At 42.8% G+C, this 17,860-nt stretch overlaps 1 protein-coding gene across 10 annotated transcripts in view; it reads right to left on the bottom strand.

The window, feature by feature from the left end:
• Positions 1 to 906: 906 nt before the first annotated feature.
• Positions 907 to 17,860, bottom strand: part of kif16ba (kinesin family member 16Ba) — a 41,080-nt gene continuing 24,126 nt past the window's right edge. For 2 of the 10 annotated variants that reach the window (XM_078166527.1, XM_033623773.2), the window contains 13 exons: positions 17,570 to 17,652; positions 17,389 to 17,477; positions 15,536 to 15,568; positions 15,108 to 15,161; positions 13,318 to 14,667; positions 12,390 to 12,548; positions 12,086 to 12,191; positions 10,739 to 10,786; positions 10,360 to 10,407; positions 6,430 to 6,552; positions 3,744 to 3,833; positions 3,536 to 3,619; positions 907 to 3,455 (listed from right to left, as the gene is read on the bottom strand). In XM_078166527.1, coding sequence (XP_078022653.1) covers positions 3,294 to 3,455; positions 3,536 to 3,619; positions 3,744 to 3,833; positions 6,430 to 6,552; positions 10,360 to 10,407; positions 10,739 to 10,786; positions 12,086 to 12,191; positions 12,390 to 12,548; positions 13,318 to 14,667; positions 15,108 to 15,161; positions 15,536 to 15,568; positions 17,389 to 17,477; positions 17,570 to 17,652 — 2,429 coding nt within the window. In that variant the 3' untranslated portion in view covers positions 907 to 3,293. Of the gene's footprint in view, positions 3,456 to 3,535; positions 3,620 to 3,743; positions 3,834 to 6,429; positions 6,553 to 6,728; positions 9,428 to 10,359; positions 10,408 to 10,738; positions 10,787 to 12,085; positions 12,192 to 12,389; positions 12,549 to 13,317; positions 14,668 to 15,107; positions 15,162 to 15,535; positions 15,569 to 17,388; positions 17,478 to 17,569; positions 17,653 to 17,860 lie in introns of those variants that run through there. The other 8 variants (XM_078166524.1, XM_033623768.2, XM_078166525.1 and 5 more) reach the window with 6 other exon arrangements.

Genomic DNA, 17,860 nt, shown 5'->3' with positions numbered 1-17,860 from the left:
TCAGAGTAGTAGGGCACAAGAGTAGTGGCCAGCACCTGACCATGCATTCTCCAGGTGATTAAAGACGCAGCATGTGTGCGACCCCTTAGACATTTATGTGAAATGTTGTCATAACTAACAGGAATTATTGAATTATGGCCAAATTTATTTTGAAGAACTTCTCTCAAGGCATTCTTGAGGTTCAGCTTTCACAAGGATGGGACAGACGGACGGCTTGAAAACATAATGCCTCTGGCCCCGCCTACCACTGCAAAGGCATAAAAACATGTACGAAAAATGCAAACTCATTATGCAAAGCCTTTAGTCATGTTTGATTACTTTTTATACTTGATGACAAAGTATTTTAACTCCAGTGGAGTAATGCCCCTTTAATGTAAGTGACTGTCTGACATGATACTGTGAGAGTTTTCACACCACAGAAATGTCTTCTGATTTCTGCACCTCTGCCTCAGTTGAGTCTGAAAACAGAAACACAAAGTTCATTTTGTTCAAAAGTTTAACATTTTGGGAAACACATTTATTTGTCGGCTGAAAGCAGTGACTTCCCGAGGTCTTGGTGTCAGCATGAGGCAACTAGTGGAGCACAGTTCGTCATTTTTAAACCTGGTTTGTACACAGGTGAAAGAAACAAGATAGATCATTCTAGTCGGCAGGTTTTGTTTCCTTCACACAGAGCTAGGCTAGCTGTTTCCCTCTGTTTCCAGTCTTTATGCTATGCTAAGCTAAGCTAAGCTAAGCTAAGCGTCTCCTGGGTGAGGCTTCGTATTTACCACACAGACGCGAGGGTGGTGTCGATCATCTCATCTAACTCTCTGCAATAAAGAGAATAAATATATTTCTCAAAATTTTGACCCAGTCCTTTAACTCTAATTGTTCAACTGGAAAAAAAACACCACACTGTCAGAGTGTTGTTGTACATTCACTTTACTGACATTCAATGTCAATCGTTTACATTGCATACAAGTGTATCATATAGAAAAACTATACACATGAACATTTACACTCTATATACACACAGTATGGCTTATGAAAAAAGCAGTCAGGAAAATTAAACTCCACGAGTGTTAAATCCAAACCTGTTTCCTGTTCACACAGCTGCTAACACAACAGTGAGGCGCCGGAAGACTTCAGGATGCAATCGCTGATCCAGTTTATTGGAAAATAAAAATAAAATCAGCTCTGAAATAAATACTGTTGAGCTGCCGGTGGGACTAAATATATTCCCTCTGAATGAATTATGTGTCTCTGAGTACTGAGTGGAAAGACGTCCTTGGAACTGCTGAGTTAAATGTTTGAATTTGTGCTGGTTTGGAGAGAAGAACGGTCGTGAGTACAACTAAACACCACCACCTTCTGAGGCTGCATCTCTCTGCACTAATCATTGATTTCACAGGTTTGTGGCCAGGGTTGGAAATCAGCACCAAACACCAGCCAAACGCTGTTAAAGCATGCATGTGGCTGTTACATCTGCTTCACTCAACAGCCAAAAAAATAAATTAAAAAAAATCTACCGAGTGGCTGGTACATTGAGGAGTCCAGCAGCTACAGTGGCAGGAGGACATTTATTTCCAACCCTGTTTGTGGCTTTTCGGTTCTAGTTGTCCTTTAAAATGTTAAACGTCTCTCCAAACTTCCATCTCGTTTAACTGTAACGACCATGCTGTTGTTTAAAACGCAAAAAAAAACACGTGTAAAATAAATGATTAGAGGACAGAGGAGCGCCAACTGGGAACAAACTGGTTTTAGCTTTCCATCTTTTCAAACTCTGTCACTTCGTAGATGAAGCCTCATAAACGCACTCTCCGAAATCCCAAAATGTCCTTTCAGGTCACGACAAAAGTAAAGATGAGAATAAGTCTGGACAAATAAGACAAATGGCAAATTTTGGATTTCAGTGGCACTGTAACGATCCTTGGGATAACGCCACATTTGGGAATTAAGAGAAGTTAAACTCCCTTTTGGACCCATAAAAAACTCGGTTCTTGTACTACATGCATTACTTCAAGGAAAACCTTTCATTTGACACTTTATATAAACGTTTACAGATGGGCTCAGGGAGCCTTTGGACTTGTCAGCCATCTTTAGCAGCAGTGTGTACTTAGTTGAAACTTTTAACAGTTCAACAGTTTGTTAAAAATCTACAATTTATTGTCAGTAAACGTCTTAGTGTGTCTTTGCAGCTGTTATTCAGTGCTGGTTTTTCATATTCAGAATTATAGTGGCAGATTAGTGTGCGTGTAAACATACTCAGTCTGGTGAGTGAGATCAGCTTGTGTGATTCAGTTTCACTTCCTCAGAGTTACGGAGGTTTTCGTGCTCTTTAACTACAAACAGTGCTGGAGTCACAGTGAGCAGCACATTTTTTTGGACATAAGCTTCAACGTCTCGGCTGTACTAAAAATCCCTCTGTGTCCCATTCAAACCGCACAACGGATGAATTCAAGCATGTTTCCTCTTTCGTGGTGATCTCCGGACGCACACAAAGTCATACACAAGGTTACTGTGACCTTGACACAAACTGCTCCATAGAACCGAATCTCGCTCGCTCTGCTCACTGAAGAAGAAACCAAAGTTCAAAGTCCATTGTGTGATTAAACTACAATTAATGATCATTGCTATTATAAATCCCTTTTTTTCTCTTAATAAATTTATTGTTAAGTCTTTAAAAATTTCAGACATGAATGAAAATGCCCAACATAATTTCCAGGATTCTTCAAACATATTGTTTTATCCAACAGTCCAAAGATTTTCAGTTTACAGTGATATTAAAGTGAGAAAAATAGCAAAGCTAAACAAGTAAACGTTTGACACTTACTGTGATAGATTACTTCTTTTTTTTTGCTGGACTATTTAATGAATGACCTTATTGTTTCAGCAGCAGATTAAACCTTCAGGATAAACTGGTTTCCAGCTGAAACCCTGGCAGTGTCAATGTTTTTGTTCTGCTTTTAGAGCTGCACAGTTACCATGAGGAAGTTACCATAAATACCAAAGCTGCATGTAAATATATTCAATATAGACCTTTATTGCCATAATGTAGTTAAATTAAACTCTTTAAACAGAGCACTGAATGTCCTACTTTGACATTCATGATAAAGTTTGCACATAAACTAAGAGCTGAACAGTCAGGTCTTTGTCTCGCAGGATGACGGGAGGGCGGAGAGGAAACTGACCTGCACGTTTTTCCTTCTTTGACCTTCTGAGGAGATTCTCCTGAGCAGAGACGCTGGAGAAAAGGCACCGAGCAGTTTTTTATCTTTTGGTTTTGGCAAAAATCTAATTCTGCTGTCAGGTTAGCCGGTGCCGTGGCTGCTGTACTCGAAGACGCCCTTTTTGAAGAATGGCGAGAACTCACAGATGGCGTGTTTGGTGAGATGAAAACCGCCGTCTGCGTCTGCTCTGAGAGGAGAGCTGGAGGACGACAGCATCACCCGGAACAAGTTCCTCAGATAACGCTGTAAAACAACAACACAGAGTGACCGCGACATCTCAGCTTCTAACATTTATATTCCTGACACCGTATTAATTGTCTTACCTCCAAGTGATTCCGGCGTTCGGCGACCATTCGCTCGTCTCTGTTTCCAAACAGTTTCTTGGGAGGGAACTCGAGAGCTGCCAGCTGAAGCAGAGACCAGGACATCACACACTTCAGTGACATCATACAAAGCTCACAGCTGAGACTTGTCTCTGGCAAAGTGTCTCAACCGACTGAACAGTTGTAAAAGCATATCAAACTGTCTCACCTCTGGATACTTGAATTTGAGGCTCTTGTGCATTTCCCGGAAGCGACTGTAACGTCTGAACACAGTCCACGTCTCATCCATCACAGTGATCTGATCAGGGAGAGCGACACGTTCGATGTAGAGATCAAAAGTCTGACAAACATTTACACTCAAGCTCTCAGAGTACAAACTCAGGTCTGATACTGTGTAATTCTAATGTACAACAAAAAGATCAACAAGAATTACCGCCTCCCAGCACCAGTCAAGTTTCTCTGACAGTCTCCATCCATGTCAGTGAAATCAATACAATCAGCACAGTTTCAAGATTAGAGTCACCAATTCAGTATCTGACCAAATGTCTCCCCTTCTGTTCCTGAGATATGACGCTGATATGATATGATGAGTAGTAGCGATAAAAGTGTTTTATTCACAACATGAAGGACCTTTGACCTTTTGGATATAAAATGTCATCACTTCTTTATTTTACCCTGTTTGACATTTGTGTGAAGTTTTGTCATTATTAAAGCGAAATTTCGGTTTATTCCAACCTGTCTCCTATCGTCCTAAATTTGTTTCAAGTGACTAGTGACATAAAAATAATAGTTAGCATGTTAGCCATTAGCCTAGATACAGCCGTAGCGTCAGACCTGTTAAAACGTAAGTGAACGGGCAACCTTCAAGTGCAAAGTTAGTCCACTAAACAAGCTTTTTTTCCACAAAGACCGCCTCATATCGTTAGGATAAATGTCAGAGAACATATAGAAAACCACATGTAAACGTGTTGTCTTACCTTACCGGTGTGCTACCATGTTTGTTTACCATCTAGCTCTGCTTTCCAAAGCGCAGCCGAAATATCGGCCGAGAACAAGCAGCGATCTCATACCGTGCCTGAAATCTCGCAAGAACAAGCAGCAACAGCTGGAAGGCAGAACCGGACAGTAGCCTGAAAAGTTCATTCATTTATTTTATGAAAGATTTATAGAATAATGGCTGACTTTTTGCCAGACTTCGACTTTGCGGAGGAGGAATTTGATTTTGCAGAGTTTGATGGCCGCCCTTATTTATTTGAGCCAGAATACACTGACGAAGAGCTTCGTGAAATTGAAGAACGGAGGAGGAGAGAGAGAGAGGCGCAACAGGTAGAGGACGAGAGAGGAGGAATGGCTGCTGCAAGGCTGCGTAGCTCTGGAGATTGGTGGTGTACCTGTGAATGCTGTGCCCCAGTGCCCACAGAAGAGGAATGCCTCTGTTGCAAGGAATGGGACCGGTTGCAGCCTTATTTTCAAGGTCTGGATGTGACCGAGGACGAGACACCTCCACCTGGAGTAGTATCCAGCTGGGCTTTATCTAGAGCTCGCCAGATATATTTCGGCCGCGCTTTGGAAAGCAGAGCTAAATGGTAAACAACAAACATGGCAGCACACCGGTAAGGTAAGACAACACGTTTACATGTCGTTTTCTATATGTTCTCTGACATTTATCCTAACAATATGAGGCGGCCTTTGTGGAAAAAAAGCTTGTTTAGTGGACTAACTTTGCACTTGAAGGTTGCCCGTTCACTTACGTTTTAACAGGTCTGACGCTACTATGTGCCCCGGCTGTATCTAGGCTAACAGCTAACATGCTAACTATTATTTTTATGTCACTAGTCACTTGAAACAAATTTAGGACGATAGGAGACAGGTTGGAATAAACCAAAATTTCCCTTTAACATATGAATTCTTGAGTTATGGCCAAAAACATATTTTTGTGAGGTCACACTGACCTTGACCTTTGACTTGAAGTTAATTCTTCAGTCTAAGAGGACTTTTTTTGTCAAAGTTAAAGAAGTTCAGTCATGGTGTTCTTGAGATATCGCGTTCATGAAAATGAGGCAGATGCAAGGTCACAATAACCCTGACTCCTTAACCTTGAATCCTGGAGAGGCGTCAGACAGACAGTAGGTGGCGTGACGCCTCCCTAATATCAGCTGATTGACAGATCAGCTGATAAAGACGTGTCAAAACCACCAAGTGACACTTCTGAGGAAGGTGGAAGTTTCCGCCGAAACATGTCAAGGTATGTAACATCCTAACACGTCTGAGATAAAAGAACAACTAAAGTCATTATCAGAAACTAAAGACATAATGAACACCAGTGGACCAATAACCTCGACCTTTGACCAAAATCCAATCACTTAATTGTTGAATCCAAGTGAATATTTGTACCAAATTTGAAGAAAATCCCTCACAGTGTTCTTTAGATATCACATTCACCAAAATGAAACCGACAAGGTCACAATGACTTTGACCTTTGACCACCAAATTTGAAGAAATTCCCTCAAGCTGTTCTTGGATATCATGTTCACAAGAATGAGATGGATGCAAGGTCACAGTGACCTTTGTCCAATAACCACCAAAAACTTATCAGTTAATTGTTGAGTCCAAGTGGACATTTATGCAAAATTTGAAAAAAATTCCCTCAAGCCGTTCTTGAGATATCGTGTTGACGACAATGGGACAGACCGACAATCCGTACTACTTTTACTTCAACAAGCATGAAACCTTTGAAATGTTCAACAAAATAAAAGTGAAAATGGATTACATTCTAAAATAAAAAAGACAAAACATAAGATAACAATTAAGGTCGAATAACATGGCCAGAGAGAGATGCATGGTGAAAGACGAGTGAGTGATGATGAAGATAAACACCAGCTGAGCGTACTCACCTTCACCTCGAACTCAAAGTGCTCGTCCTTCCCCTGCCCGCGGAGAACGTAACGAGGAATGCAAATTTTGACGGGATCCTGAAGGCCGTCGGTGCTCGCCACAAGAGAGCGAGAGACCAGGTGCTGCAGAGGAAATCATCGGGGGAAGGAAAAAAGACAGGAAGAGAGAAGAAGGAAGAGGTGGAGAGTAAAGGGTTGACTGAGAAAAAATTACAACAATTGTCGTAAATCAATTTCTTGAACTTGATTTCAAAAATGATTTACTGGGATTACTAAATATAATCAGGCAATAATAATCATGGAAAGTTCAATCTTTATTAACTTGTTTACAAAATTAACACGTTCTCATTGCAATTTTTAGAGGCACATTAATCAGATACATACTAATCACAGTTCATCTGTAATCACAGCACGACAAATCCTCCCATTTTCTTCAAGTCATCACATCACAATCATGTTTCTTAAAGTGCAAGCTGCAAAATTTTAGACCAAACGGTGCGATTAAGTGACATCAGCATTTTCCCTTTGAAACAAATAAGATCAAAAGTTAAACAAGAATAATCAAGAATTGTCAACATGACTAAAAACAGGAAATAGACACAGCCAAAAAACATTTAACTTTCAAAAATACAACTGATTCATTTATTATGACTACAAATAAACTACAGAACTTACAAGAGATTACAGCTAATACAAACCAGCATGGTCTGTGCATCTTAATCTCAAAAGACAATCTTAGAACTTTGTGGCAAAAAGGCTGAATGACAGAATAACATTTGAATTACAGGCTGAAAAGTTTATAAAATGTTTAAAAGAAATTCTAAAAATACTTTAGAATGTGTCCATGTTACTTTGGCTCAATGATGAATCACCTTTTTGGACATCTTAAAGCAAATAAGGTGGCTGACCATTTCTTTCTTTTTAAAATTCCTCCTTGGGTAAGGTTGGTAGGGACACTGCATTTGTGAATGAATCCGGGTAACACCATTTTTAGGTGAGTAACTCAGGTACAAAGATGATTAATCAAGATCACAGCTTCTGAAGTGCAACCAAAAGACAACTTCCAGGAATTGCACTGGCTACTGGAATGAGAGACAGAGGGTATGTCAGCTGAGCCTCGTCTGGACTCCATCTTCCTCCTTCGAGTTTGTGGTTTGTGAGTTGTGAACGTGATATCAACCACTACGTAGTTATCACTCTGCCTCACAAGCAAGCATCTGATGTCTGAACGCTTTCGGACATCGAGTCCCTGAAACTGGGGCTTGGCAGGAACCAGAGTGGAGCCCCGCGGCACCGGGTGAAAGACGCCGTCCTCCTGGAGAAGAGCCATGTGAGTGTCCGTCAGGAGAAACTGAAAAATGGCGTCTTGATGCACTCGGGTAGGGTTCTTGACCCTGACGCTGGTGTAGAGCAGAGGACAAATGTGTGCCAGAGAAGGTTTGCCTGGACCATCCATGTTCCCGTGGACGATGTAGAGCAGGTCTGCAAGGACCCGCTTGAATCTAGTGGTGACGTGAATGCCATTGTCGAGGTCGATGTCAGGAACACGCGACGTCCAATCCAGAGAGAGGACCATGAGATCATCAGTTAGTAATGGGTGATCTTCAGTCCCTTCAGAGAACTTCTCAGGAGAGAGAACCTTCAGTAAAGCCTTGCAAAACTCCTGAGTAAGCTCTCTGCTGTGGGTAAAGACAACCAAGATGGTGTCTTCGGTCCAGCCAATCAGGCGAATGTGTTGCCCTGCCAAGCTTATCTGGACCTCCTTGATTTCCAGGAGATTAAAATGGTGACAAACAGCTAAGATGTCCTCTGATTTCTTTTCACTTGCCACCACTATAATGTCCTTTGCTGTCAAAAGCAAGCAGCCAGGTTTTGGGATTGGTTGCTTATAGTTGGCAGTTTTGAGCCAGAAGATACTCAAAAGTTTGTTGACTTTCATCTGAGGAACCAGAGATTCCAACTTTCCTAGCATCTTCTGGGATGTAAGTGGCTGCAGCTGAGACAACGCAGGTGGCAGCTGGACCAGCCTCTGATGAAACACTTCAGGACATGTGTTTTTGAGAGATGACACAGAGCCTTCGGGCCATCCTGAGACGCCCGGGATTGTAGACACGCTGAATTTCTGGGGACGACTAAGGGCGCAATCCCTGGGTTGATCAACCAAACTGACTTTGTTGTCTGCAAGGATGCAAGGTTCTGGCTCTGGTTTACGCTGCGCTCGATGAATCAGTGACAGCTCTTTGGACATCATGGTCACATACTGAGAGACTACCACCTTCATTTCATCCACTCGGACATTGCGAATGAGGTCACGTGTGCCTTGTAGCCTTCTACCAGCGTCTTTGTACGCTTCAGACAGCTTTCCAGCAAAATACCCAAAAACATAGCTGCTGCTGGCCGCCACTTTCCCAGCTATTGTGTCTGTCTCTTGTTTTATTAGCCCATGAATGGATTCCTTCGACTCCTGCTTGGAATTGATGTCAACATTGACAGAGTTCTGCACCACTGACGATTGAGCATTGGGAAGTCCTGCATCTTCTACTATGCCTGAGTCACATGTTTGGTGCTGGACTTTGTCCTCTGAGTAAGGATATGAGCATCCTTTTACCTTTTTTCTGTCTTCAATTGGTTTATCATGCTCACCAGGAACACAGCACACAGAATCTTTTCTTAATTTTTCGGTAATATTCTCGTTTTCATCAAATCTCTCCGTGTTTGGCGAGGTGACACCAAACTTGTGCTGTCCAATGTCAAGACGATCAAGTTCACAAGCATCTCGGCCCAGTCCTCCTACAGGGATATTCACTCCTTGCCACCATTTGTAAGACCCTTCCCCTTCTTCGTTCAAGACTTCAGCTGTGGATTCTAGTTTTTCTTCTCTGCAAAGCTTTGAGAGGCCGTTCTCTGGTTCTTCCAACACGTTTTCCTGGATGTTAGGAGGGGAGTTTGCCTCAAGTTCCCGGGCAGACAGGAAGCTAGACCACAACCTGCCGTCTTTCTGTGTGCACAAGGGAGGAGTCCATGACTACAGCATCAAGAGGGATGTGAGGGCTCTTTGAATTATACTGAAGTCCATAATCCACCCCAATGAGAATTACAGCTCCTCCATCACCAGGTGCAGTTGAGTTGTAAGTGATTGAAAATTAACAGTGTGAAGAGGTTTGGCATGCAAATTAGGATAACAAGTGTACAAAAAAAATACTCTCAACTTCTTTTTGAAGACTTAAATTCATATCAAACATGGGCAAATGACATTTGCAGATAAGTCTTATGATTATAACCGTTGTGACTGGATGGATGGTCGTCACAGTTTCTAGCTCAAACTCCACCCATCAAGCACCTTATTTGAATGGGGAAAAAAGCCATCTGCAAGTGCTGTTTACCCATGTTTGATTCCACGTTGTTTGAAATGAAGGATATTACATGTTTGATCTTTTAAAGGTTTTGTCGTCTTCTTTTCCATGCATCAATTTGCTACCATTCCAAAGTAGGAGAATGGGCTTCCTTTTTCATGGCATGATCTTCCAAAAACAACAGAGTTGCCAAATTTTTAAGAATGACAAGACTCAAATTTGCCTTTTCAATCGTCGTCTCGTAAAATAAAAAAAATAAAAAACCCTGAAGCGGCTGATACTAATGATTGGAATGATGAAAGGAAATGCATCTGTCTGTGCATGTTTGGCAAACCTGAAGATCTAAAATGGAAACCCATTCACCCTTTCTTTTTAAATTGTATTGAATGTGTAAAGTTGTATGAGTTGTCCAGTTTTAGATTTCTCCCATGCATATGAACAAAAACAGGCACATGTTTTTACGTAATGCAGTAACACAGAACCACGGCCATTGTAAATGTGTAGCAGGATTACAGATTTGAAATGATTAGTGATTAAATGTAATAATACCAAAACCAGAATAGGATCCTTGTCTTACCTCATATTTATGCCTCCTTGGATTAATGTTATGCAGCTTTTCATCATCCTGAAAACAACAAAAATTCACATCAACTCTCAGTATTATTAAATATTAAATATTCTATTTGATTTTAATCTGTAAAAATCACAAGCAGCCTTTGTAAATCAGTGATGCAAAGTTGTAAATTATACTTCACGATGACAGGAGAAAGGGGACAAATTAAATAAAACCAGGATAAATTAAAACCCATGTGGAGAAGAACCCAATTAAAAGACGTTTGCAAACCAAACTGATTGTTAGGAGAGTGAATGAGTCGATCCAGGACCGTATTTGGGAGAGTCATGCAGATTACAGAGCAGGGAAAGTCTCATTCAGAGCAGGTGGATCCTGGTCTTACCTCATCTGTTAATCTAACAGAGCTACAGTCACTAGTTTCCTCCTCCTCCTGCAGGGTTAAAGAGCTAAATATCAGTTCTACAGAGAAAGATGCTTCAACTTGCACTCTGTCACTGGACCTGCTGCATTTCTTTATTCACTCTTTACTTTAAGAGCCAAATATATATTTTAGAAATAATACAGAATGGGTGGATATGTACATTATATGCATGTATTCATATCTATAAACTAGGGGTGTCACAATTTGATTCTAAAATGAGAAACTGATTGAAAAATTTCGACTGTCGAAATCAAAAGTAGGATCAGCCATTCTCCCAGTATTTGCTTTCTTATTTTGTTTTTGTGTTGAACAGTTTTTCCCAACTGACAGGTGAAATATGTTATTGTGATCATCTTTTAAATGAACCCTTTAAATCTGACCATACAGCCTTCCAAAAAGAATATGGCAGTTATATCACACTTGATACCAGAGTCCTGCACCAATGGGTAACACACAAAAAACTGCGTAACGGGTAAAAATATGTGAATGTATAAATTCACGGGTGCAGGCATGGGTAAAGACGAACTACACACTGGCGGGCGACGGTTGAGAACAAACATATTCTTTATTTTTCAGAATAAAGCAAAGTAAAAAGATGTGCGGTTTATGTGTACTATTCTAACATCTAAATCACTATTATCAAGCTGCAGTTGCTTTTATTTTGAAAGTCAGTGACAAAAGTGTAACCTCTGACCCCGTGGTCACATTGGTCACTGACGTGGAGGACTCCAGCCATGAAACTTTGCAGCCCGAGGATGAGGTGGCAGCCTACATGGAGTGAGTGACTGCAGCCTGTGTGTGTTTAATCACGGGTATGGGTTGTGGGCGGGTGCCGGTTTGTCTTAGATTTAATGACGGGTAACGGGTTGGTTCTGGTACTGAGCTTTATGGGTATGGGCGGGTGCAGGTTTCCAAAAAGGGACCCGTGCAGGACTCTGCTTGATACCATTTTTCATTTGAAAAAAGGAATTTGAAAATGTAAATGACAGTTTACACAGCTTAAACCAATAATCTGTTAATCTTTATGAATCAAGACTGGATAGTCGAACAATGGCAATAACCTTCAGTGCTGAAAAAAAGGTTTAAATTCAAAGTCAAATCTTTTATTTTCATTTATATAAACAGTGACAGTGCCAAACGGTGTAGGTTTTTAGCTAAAAATATCATCTGTAATCAAAGTAAAGATGTATTAGTGTATGACTGTTGTTATGTCAGCTGGTTTAGACGCTGAGAAGTAAAACAATCAGCAGCACTCAAATAAAACCTCTCGTGTTAATTAAAGTAACAAATGAAGTCTGCACTTCTTACCCTGAGCGATTCACAGGACAGAGACAGATCCAGGTTACTGCTGCCATTGAGAAGATTCATCTTGCGTAACCTTCGCTGGACTTCCTCTTCAATGTATGCATTTATCCTGGTAAATAAGGACAATGATGAAGAACCAACGTTAGCAAAAACAACTAATGAATAAAAATACCAAACAGGCGATGGACAGATAACCCTCTATCTGCACTTCATCAGTGACAGTCCAAATGTACGGTGAGAATAAGAGTTAATATTTGTGTGACAAAACAGAGGACAGCTCTGCAGAGTTAACGGAGTAAAGGCGAACCTGTCGTCGGACAGCGGCAGCAGAGTGTTCAGACTCTGGATGTGGCTGACCGGAGAGCTGTTGTGACTCGTTTTCTCGTCATTACTGATGGAGTGAGACCTGTTGTTGTCCTCCCCTTCACTGATCCTCTGTCTCAGCTTCTGGATCTCCCGCTCCACCCTACAGAGGAAAAACAACAAGACTATGAGCTGTTGTAATTTGTGATTTCCTTATTATTTCATTAATGATATAATATTATTATTTCATTATTAATTTAAGAACATAGAACTGCAACAAAATCAGTGATATAGTTTTACTGTTTGCTTCAAATCTTCAGAAAAATTATCTCTCATTTCTTTAGTTTGTGTGCTTGGACTGAAACTGCAGGTTCATGTAGGGTCAGGCGTGATTTTTTGGTCCCGATCAGAGATCTAGTCTGCCTTCTCTCAAATATAATGTAACTAAATGGAATTTAGCTTGTGGTGCGCCAAAAAGGTTCATTACAGAAACGTAGCAGCAATGTCTCTTTCCAGAAATCATGACCTGGTTACTCAAGATAACCCACAGACTTTGTTGTGAGCAGGAAGTATTTTATTTTTACTAAACTACACCTGCCAACCGTATCACTGTGCAGAAGGAAGCGTGCATCTACTCATGTACAAGAGGCTCGTGCTTGTGACAGTGGGGGATGTAAACGTTAACGGCGTCCTTCTCAGCTGAGCTGTAACATTAGCTCATTCAGTGGTGCAAGGTGAGCTAGCAGATGGTGCTCCTGCCGTATGCTCTACGGTCGATATCTCCAACACTCAGCAGCTCACACCAAAACGATCTAGACTGATAATTAGCACTACAGGTGAGAGGAAAAATAAATGTATTTTTTATTTTTGGGTGAGTTGTCCCTTTAAATTAACTCACTGCATGTTTTGTAAGTTCTATTAAAAGCTCTGACCTCTGCTGGTCCAGGTCGGCCCCCGTCCTCTGGTTCCTGATGACGGAGTTCTTGTGTCTCTGCTCCTCAGTGTCGGGCTCCAGGGAGACGCTGCGTCTCAGGGCCGAGTGCCTCCTCTCCAGCCGGGCCACTGCCTGCTCCATCGCCTCCCTCTGCTGCTTCTCCTTTGACTCCAGGATCTCCTTCTCCTTCCTCCTCACCTTCTCCTCCTGCCGCGCCACGTTGGCCGTGAACTCGTAGGTCTCCTGAAGCTGCTGGAGCTGCTGAGCGCTGTGCCAGTGGAGGTTCAGTTTCTCCTCTTTGTCCTCCAGCTCCTTCTCCACCTGGAACAGCGTGTTGTCGAGCCCCGGCGGGCTGTCGCAGTTCCCGTTGCTGCCACCGCTGCTGCGCTCCAGCATCTCGGCGGCTCTCTGCTTCTCCTCAGCCAGCGCAGGAAGGAGGCTGTCGGCCAAGCTGGCCAGCTGACGCTCCTTAAACTGCAGTCTGTGCTCCGCCTGTTTGACCAGCTGCTCCTCCTGGCAGACAGCTGTAGCATCCTGCGCCCCCTTCTCCTGCGTCTCTTTCAGCTGTTGATGTCGGTCTTTGAGGCCGTGAGCGAGGTGCAGCAGTGTGTTGCGCTCAGCAATGACCTCTTTCTCCAGGCGCTCCCTCTGCTGCTGGAGCCCCTCCTCCAGCTGACCCAGCTCCTTCACCTGGGCCTCCTTGAAGTTTGTGTATCGTGCCTGGGCAGATCTCGCCTCCTCACTGGCGTCCTCCACATCAGGCCGCTCTGCAGCCTCTTTGGCGCGGAGAAGTGCCTCTCTGATCTCAGCCAGGGCTCGACATTCCTCCTGCAGGCGGCGGGCGTCCTCCCGGGTCAGCAGGGTGTTGGCTGCTTCATGTTTCTCTCTCAGCTGCTCCTCCAGCCTCCCCACCAGACTCAGCTGCTCCCGCTCCTGCTCCTCCAGCCGCCGCCGCTCAGTCTCCAGACGAACCTTCTGCTCTTCGCGCTCCCTCTTCAGTCTCTCCAGCTCACGGTAGATCTCAGTCTGCTCTGCAGCCTCCTGCTGCCGCCGCTGCTCCTCGTCCTGCTCCTCCTCTGCTTCACCCTCCTGCTGCCGCTTCCGCAGCTGGAGGTCCTCCCTGTGTATCTCTGAGCGTCTCTCCTCCTCAAAACGCTGCTTCTCTGCCAGGAAGTCTCGCAGGCGACTCTCAATGTCCTGGCTGCGGCGGCGGAGGCTCTCCTCCTGATGGAGGATCCGCTGCTGCACCTCCTCAGACTCCTTACGCTGACTCTCCACCTCCTGCTGCAGGCGCTCCAGCTCTGCCTTCTCACTCTGGTGCTTTGCCTCCATCTCCTTGATCAGCCTCCTTCAGCAGCGACAAAAAGAAAAAACAGTGGGACATGTTTATGTGCAGAAATTTGTGTGTCCTCAGCCTCAGCGAAGTCTGTCTGACATCAACGTGGAAAAATACTTTTCTTGATGGTTACTTGGGCTTCAGAACCTTTTATAAATTGCATTTTAGTATTTTGGTGTGGCGGCTGGTAAAATGTACCGCCATTTACTGTCATAATTAAGTGCTGTTAGAATACACTTTAATAAAAGTACTGTTAAAATGAAATAAATCAAAGCAAAACCACTGGTGCTTTTATTCTGAAGCACCCAGCTCGAATCGGGCTGGATGTGATTGAACAGTGACAGTGTCGCTGTAAACACACATGGATGTGCGGGGGAGTGTGTGTGATGTGTGTGTTTGTGGCTTAAAAAAAAAAAAAAAGACGTCTCCCTGTAGTTATTTAATTCTCGTACCTTTTCAGCTCCAGTTTCTCCAGCTCTTCTCGCTGCTGTCTCTCAAACTCCAACCTGTAAACACAAAAACCTTCATCAGCTACTATCATCAAGAACACACATGCACACACACACACACACACACACACACACACACACACACATCAAAATCTGACACCACAACTAGTAAAGTGCAGTAGGTGAAAGCAGCAGTCAACACATGTACAGACAGGCTTCACATGAAATGGCAGGCGTGGTGAGAAAAGCAACGATGCATTCTCTACTCTCAGACGTCAAAATGGAGACAGAAGCAGCAAGGTGGAGTGCAAAAATAATAATGTAAAATAAAAACAGATAATGAGGGATTCGGGCTGAGACACTGGACAAGTCAACAAGTCTTTGTGTCAAAAAACAGGACAGTTAGACAGGAAGTGGACGGCTGAGTCTACCTGAGGAAGACGGGGCCCTTCTCAGTGAAGAGACTGTCGACAGGACAGGGTTCATACAATTAATTCACCGACATAGAGTGTGTACAGATGACAGGAAACTGTGCGATCAATAGTCTTACAATACTGCTTACAGAGAGCGGAAACATTCTGTCCTGCACAAACAACCAAACATATCTCTCTGACACTAGAGGGAAACTCATATAGCGTCCAAAATGGAAACAGGTCATCGTCTGGGGAGCAGGGACGTGGCCAGTAAATATTGGTTTAAATGTGATTAAGGATTTGGCCTGTTGGTGGCGGTGGAGGAAAGACCCACAGTACATTTTAGTAAATCTGCATTCTTACAACACAAGGCTGCCATTATTCTGCATTTCTCTTATTGTTAAAAAAACCCATGAAAAGACAAAAACCAACAAAGTGTTAGTCCATCTCTCGATACTGTGTGACTTCCTGTCTGTGGCTATCAGCTCAAAGCCCTCCTCGGATATTTCCACAAGTATATGCTTCATGCAAACACTGTGGGCTTGCACCAGCATCACTTGCCCCAAGAATTAAACCACTGGAGCAACATTCCACAGACCTCATCAAGAATTATACAAAGACCTACTGACTGAGCACACACGTGAGAGGCAGTCAGAGCTACAGGCTACAATGAGGCTAAAAATTCAAAAGTTCAAATGAGGTTTTTCCAAACAACTTTTTATGTCGGGGCTTCAGGACACTTGGATCACTACGGACGAGCAGTATGGAGATATTTTGTGGTTTCAATTATGTGTTTTTGGACGTTTGAATCTGGGGCGCCGTCAGCCTCCATTAGGTGGAGTTGTGTTGCTACCTCCTCTCCCCTTGGATCTCTGCAAGTGATGTGAGGACTCTAAAACTTCACCTGAGCCTCCCTCGGCATATGGGTGAGTAGATAATGGCTGGATTTTCATTTTTGGGTGCACTATCCCTTTAAGGTTTCCTTTGTGGATTTTATTTTAATCTCTGTTCTTTTTGCTTTTTCTTATTAATTTTATAATAAATACACACAAAAAAAAAGTCTAAATTTCCTTAAATATCTGCCCACTGTAGTTTTCATCAAACAAACAGGGGGAACTAATGACTTTGTTGGAGACTATATTCAGCGGTGGATTAATCCACATTTGGTGCTCTACTCAGTGTTTGTGGCAGCAGGACGGTGTGTGTGGGACTGAGTCAAAATCAACTACAGAGTTTGTGTTCATGGAGATGAAGGAACAAGTCACCCAGTGCAACAGTGTGTTTTTGGACAACAGTGAAGTGCTATGGCTCAGAAATGAAGATAAATTAGGCTGCAGATAATCACAGAATGATGTAATAGTTGGTAGATATATGTATTGTTGGTTTGGGTCTTTTCTGGGTTGTGTTGACAATAAGAAAAATACAGAATATCAACAGACTGAGACGTTAAGTCCTGCCTCTATTGGTGCAACAAATATGGCAGTGCGCTGCAGGGTCTCTGCTGAAAAACAGAAAACTTCAAGAGTTTAACGCAACCTTGTTCAAGTTTAAGTTTATCATCCTTTTTTTTGCAGAATCCCTCTGCGGTTGCATTTTTATGATCTGTGAACAATGTCTTTCATTCAGTTTGATTCACTATGTAAAGCTCAATGTTTCAGACACATTTTGTTTTTATTAAATCTCATCCAAAGAATTTTGCTCTTTGTCAGTGCTGTATGAATGCAGATAAACTAACGATAGCAGAAGATGCACATCAGCTCTGAAAAGTGGAGAATCTCAAGTCCTGGTTTTGATGCAGAGGGGAGATGCACTGCAGGGTCTGAGCTGATAATCACATGCAGCTGACGTAATCTGTGTATGCAAACACTCACCCGGGGTTGTAGAGCATCACAGTGGACAGGTTTTCACACGACTTGGACAGATCCGTCATAGAGAGGCTGAATGTGGAGAGCAGGCCACTCTGAGGGGGAGAAAGACTCAAAACATCACACAGAGGATCAATCTGACCTTCAGGTTCTCTACAGGACACACCGTCAGGAGATGAAGTCTCACCTTTCGCTTCTCCCTCAGCTTGGCCGCCTCCTTTGGATGGTTGAACCGAAACATGTTCGTCCTGCCGAGCAGAATAACGGCACCTGGACCACACAACAAACAACAGAAACTGAAAACTGTACAGACTCCTCTTTCACCTCTGAAGATTAAACATGTCCTCAGTTTCAAGTGACATTAAGAGCAAACTATTTTTCTACCTGGACACTATGTTTATATGTTTTTGTGCGTAAGTGACAACTGGAGACAAATTGGTCCAGTATTGAGAGAGAGCGTGGCGAAACAGGCTGCGAT

The sequence above is a fragment of the Epinephelus lanceolatus genome, chromosome 3, assembly GCF_041903045.1.
Source record: "Epinephelus lanceolatus isolate andai-2023 chromosome 3, ASM4190304v1, whole genome shotgun sequence".
NCBI classification, from domain to species: domain Eukaryota; kingdom Metazoa; phylum Chordata; class Actinopteri; order Perciformes; family Serranidae; genus Epinephelus; species Epinephelus lanceolatus.
Note: the sequence above shows the minus strand (reverse complement) of the source record. Positions and strands in the feature narration are given on the sequence as shown.